Source organism: Gavialis gangeticus, unplaced genomic scaffold, assembly GCF_001723915.1.
Source record: "Gavialis gangeticus isolate Ggan-Ray unplaced genomic scaffold, GavGan_comp1, whole genome shotgun sequence".
Taxonomy (NCBI): Eukaryota; Metazoa; Chordata; order Crocodylia; family Gavialidae; genus Gavialis; species Gavialis gangeticus.
Genome location: NW_017728996.1, coordinates 17,639,008 through 17,643,635, shown reverse-complemented (window position 1 = coordinate 17,643,635; position 4,628 = coordinate 17,639,008). Strand labels below are relative to the sequence as shown.

At 50.8% G+C, this 4,628-nt stretch overlaps 1 protein-coding gene across 1 annotated transcript in view; it reads left to right on the top strand.

The window, feature by feature from the left end:
• The first annotated feature begins 518 nt into the window (after positions 1–518).
• Positions 519–4,628, top strand: part of MFGE8 (milk fat globule-EGF factor 8 protein) — a 22,212-nt gene continuing 18,102 nt past the window's right edge. Inside the window, exons 1-3 of the mRNA XM_019503816.1 lie at positions 519–522; positions 2,144–2,287; positions 3,533–3,658. Of these exons, the coding sequence (XP_019359361.1) occupies positions 519–522; positions 2,144–2,287; positions 3,533–3,658 (274 nt within the window). The remainder of the gene's footprint in view (positions 523–2,143; positions 2,288–3,532; positions 3,659–4,628) is intronic.

Below are 4,628 nucleotides of genomic sequence, written 5' to 3'. Positions count from 1 at the left end.
TGCTGGAGCTCATGGCAGTACATTGATGGAGGATGAGATCATGCAAAACAAGGCTGGGCAGCAACTTGATCTGGTGCCCAAGTTTTAGTGCTTCTTCTGCCTGCGCTAAGGGAGCAGCAGCAGCATCTTTTCTGAAACTTCACTTAACAGGGGTTTATCACAGCTCAGTCTGTCTCTCATAAGCATGCACCCTGCAGATGCAGAGTGTCGTGAAGAGGGATTAGTTCTCAGGAGCCCTGCTATTAAAAGACTAATGAGTAATAACTTTGAGCTGGGGCTTAGGCTGGTAAGAGCTGCTTGGGACAGCGAGTGCTCAGCTCATTAATGTCTACCCCCTCTCAGCACACAGGTAGTGGGGGATGTTTGTGGGATCTCCTCTGCTCTCAGGCTTGCAGCAGGAGCCAGGGGCAGAGAGGAGCTCTGTGCCAGAGCATACGATCCCCCATGGATGATGTGTGACACGGCCTTTCCCTCCAGCACGCCTGATATCAGGAGCTGTTCTTCCCCCACACTTGGCCATGGGTGAGATCACCTTTCACCCTCTCCCGTAGGGGTAACCTGAACAAATCCAAGCTGGAGCAACAGAGAGGGACTTGGAAATTGTTCTCAGCAGCCAGCTGCTCTGCAGTCCCTACATCAATTGAATTAGTGGGTTTTGGCCTGGCACAAAACCACCCTGAGACGCATCCCTTGGGTTGACAGAAACTAGGAGGGGAATGGTTATGGAAGAGCTCCGTCTTGCTTTAAGTGATGGCTGGGGTATGTCTTATCAGGTCAGCGGTGAGGCTGTGCTGGTGACCAGGATTGCATAGGGGGGGAGTATGCATAGCGTGGGGACGGAGACTTTCAATCTTCAGGGCTGTTGCTTCCAAGGCTCTGGGGCTAAGACTGTGCAAAGGCTGATCTGCCATGCGGAGCCCTCTGCAAAGAAGCAGTGCTCTGGGGGACAGTGCATAGGCAGACCACTACTCTGCCCTCTGTGGGGCAGGTGCCCTGGTGGTCTTGGGCCTTCCCGTGGAGTTTCTGTGTAGGTCTCGTGTGTGTTCTTGAGACAGGCCAGGGCAGCTTGCCCCTGCTGGTGTTCACTTGTTAGAGGATGTATCTGGCCCTGCCTTAATGCTGAGCTTGGCTGTCTTTGCCCCCCTTGTCTGCCCAGCTCTGCATTTCCATTCTTCATGCCTCCAGAGAGGCCATTTTTCATCTTGTTACAGACACAAACTTTCTCCAGTGAAGAGCCGGAAGCTTGGTTCCCTAACCTACCTGTCCCACTCTGCTTTCACTGGTGGGCAGGAGGGTGAGAAAGGTGGACAAGAGCTCTTTTTCTGTCCCATGGGGTGGGTGGCACTGACTCTGAGCGTCCCTTCGCAGCCTCCCTGCAGCCAGAGAACTGGAGGGAGTGGTTTGCAGCAAAGAATGATTAGGCTGAGTTCTGTGAGATAGGGATAGATCCCCAGCAGGATATGGACATGCTATGCTGAGCCCAGGGTGGAAGGGGATAAACCCCCTAGGAAATGCGGGACTACTGCAGTCATACTGCAAGATTTGGGGTGATGTGTTAGGACAGATCCAGGGGGTGCAGTGGTGTGCTTGTGCCCTCCATTAACTGACAGTTTGATGTCCAGATCTGTGGTGGTGACAGCCAGATGCATGCACAGTGAGCTGTCTGCACCCTCCTTTTCACTGTCCTGGAAATCAAAGACCCAGAGAAGGATGTATTGACCACAGATGATTCCCCTCAGCCTGGTCTGTCCCACCATCCTGCTTCCAGCATATTTCACTATGGGTCTTCCCCTGCCATCATTGGAAGAGGCTGAGACGTTTGATAACAGTTGGAAACCTGGAACCTTCCTGCCCCCGTGTACAGACTAAATAGAGCAGTACATCTTCCTGTGCTGACGACAGAAATGTGCTTCTTTGCATAAACCTTGGTGCTGATGGAAACAAGGGGGTGTGAATGCTGGGCCACTGACATTGTGAGACTGGGAGCTGGGAAACAGCAAAGCAGTGTGGATAAGACTGTAAATGCAGGAGTCCTGCAATTGCATTTTTCTCCAATTCAGATTTCATTTAAAGACCTTGGTCTGTAGCTGGGAGTGCACGAGGTGCATATGGGGTTTCACCAGCCACGTTTGCTTGTACTGAGTTGCGTTCTTGCTTACAGGTGACTTCTGTGAGGTAAACCAGTGTAAGAATGGGGGTACCTGCCTGACCAACGTCAGTGATGGTCCGTTCTTTTGTCTCTGCCCGGATGGTTTCACTGGGATTGACTGTAACGACACAGAGAAAGGTACAGTTGCGAGGCGCACAGACACTCCACTTCCTGAAGTCTGATCTGATCTCTGCATAACGCAATGTATCAATAACAACACAGCAAAGTGTATGGATCCTCACAGGCCTTGAGGGCACTAGCCTTTGGCAGACTGCCTCTATCTGTTGGTCTCAAATTCCAGCCTTGCTGATTGATGACTTTTGCCCATGTTTTCATTGGTGCCCTACCCAGGCACTTGAATTCTGGCAGGTCTCAGTTGCTTGGGGTGTGTTGCTATCTCCAGGGACATGAGGTAAACCCATGGCTGCTGGTTTGCCATGAGTAAGAAGAACCAAATAGAGACTGAAAATATCCTTTATTCTCTATCAGTTGGGTGGTCAGTCCACCTGACAGAGGGAAATATGCTAGGGTACCACGGATTCAAAGCTCTTCAGAAAGCATACATTTTTATACAGGTATTCTTTTTTGAGCCATCCACTCACCCACTCATAAGCTAACACCAGGATGCCCACAACTAGGTACTGTTCCTTTCTGTTGCCTAAAATTACATTACTATTTCAATCTACTTTCCGCATTCCTTGACAGTCTTTCAAGTCACCCAGGAAGCAACACCTTGATTGAGGTGATACTGAATAGAGGCAGACAAGGTTCTTTGGGTAAATCTGATATCTCTTTAGACCAGCTAAATAGTTGGAAAAAATGTTCTTTACAAGCTTTTGGGCACAAACACCGTTCCTCAGGCATAGGGAGAGTTTGATGGTGTTTGTGTGCTCTCTTGGGTGGAGCATTTATAATCATTTTTAATCACTCTGACAACTCACAGACCTTCCAGCATATCTGTCACCTCCTTGTAGCACTTCCAGGATGGGTCTGACTATCAAACTGTCTTGTGACAGCCAGTAGGGTGAAGGTCTTCTCACCTGGGAACTAAGAAACACTGTCAAAGCATGCTTCATGTCCTTCTCCAGCAGCTGTTTTGCTAGAAGATAGCATCTTACTACTTCTAGCAGATGATGGAGTGGTATCGGTCTGTGCTGTGGAGCTGAAAATCCCAGATTCAAACCCAGATGCAGGCCAAGGGGAAGCTTTTTACAGGGTTACATTAGGTCCACACCTTGGGGGCCTAAGAGAACAAAACTCACTGTAGTAGCAGATATGCATGCATCCTTGGGCCATGAATTCACAGCAAAGGAACCCAACCCCAAACCTTCTGGAGCTTTCCCAGTTCCCTTTTGACAGCTGTTTGTCTCCTCTTCCTTCCAGGCCCCTGCCATCCTAATCCCTGCCACAACAATGGAGAGTGCCAGATCCCACCCAACAGGGGAGATGTCTTCACTGAATACATCTGCAAGTGTCCCTCTGGGTTTGAAGGCACCCACTGCCAAGAGAGTGAGTAGGAGCTACTTCTGAGGAGGGTGCTGGCTCTGGGTGAGGTGGAGCCCTGGTGGTGGAGGTTTTGCAGATGCCGCAAAGTCATCAGGATGTTCTCCCTGTGAGAGACCAGGTGTCCGCATGTTCTTCAGGGGTTGGGTTTGTTGTGTGCGTGTTTCGTTACCTTCCAAGTGTTGCTGGGCAGCACTGGGGCTCTGACTTACCCAACAAGAGGCCTTGCAAGCTTTGTTCCCACTGAGGCATCAAATGTTTCCCATCTAGAGCTGCGGAAATGTGCTGGGCAGCCTTGTGTGGTGACTCATTCTCCTTGCATACCTTCAAGCTGACTGGGTGGCTCTGGCTCCTGCGGCACAGAGGTCACGCAATTCTGTATGTCCTGCTGTCGCACCCACTGGGTCCTGTTCCTGGGCCATACCAATGAATCCAGGGACAGAGGGAGGTTAGCAGGGCTGGCTCTGGGTGCACTAAGAGAACTGGAGAAATGGTGAGGTACTGAGAGTGAGGCTGACAGGTGAGTGCATTTGCATAGCGCCCCCCCCTTGCATATCACTGGGCTTGATCAATGGCAGGATTTTGCCTTTGGGGATCTGCCTGACCTGCAAGGGAATTTCTGCATCATCTGCAGCCTAGAGTGGCATCATTCCCCAGAGTTTTGCATGGCTGGAGGAAAGAACCAATACTTCAGAGTCCAACCTTTCTCTAGTAGGGGCTTCCAGCAGGAGCAGCTACAGCTGCATACCGCCTGGCAGCCACAGCAAGGGCTGAGAGCATCTCCTTGGATTAAAGCTCCCCAGTAGCCTGACAGAGCAGCTGTGTGCTGGTGGCTCTGTGCCCTTTTTTCCTGTAGTACAGGGTGTGAACCGAAGATTTGGCATTACACCCTCAGTCTTTCCCTTCCTGTCTCCCCTAGACAAGAACGAGTGTTCCTCACAGCCGTGCAGAAATGGAGGCACCTGCCTTGATCTGG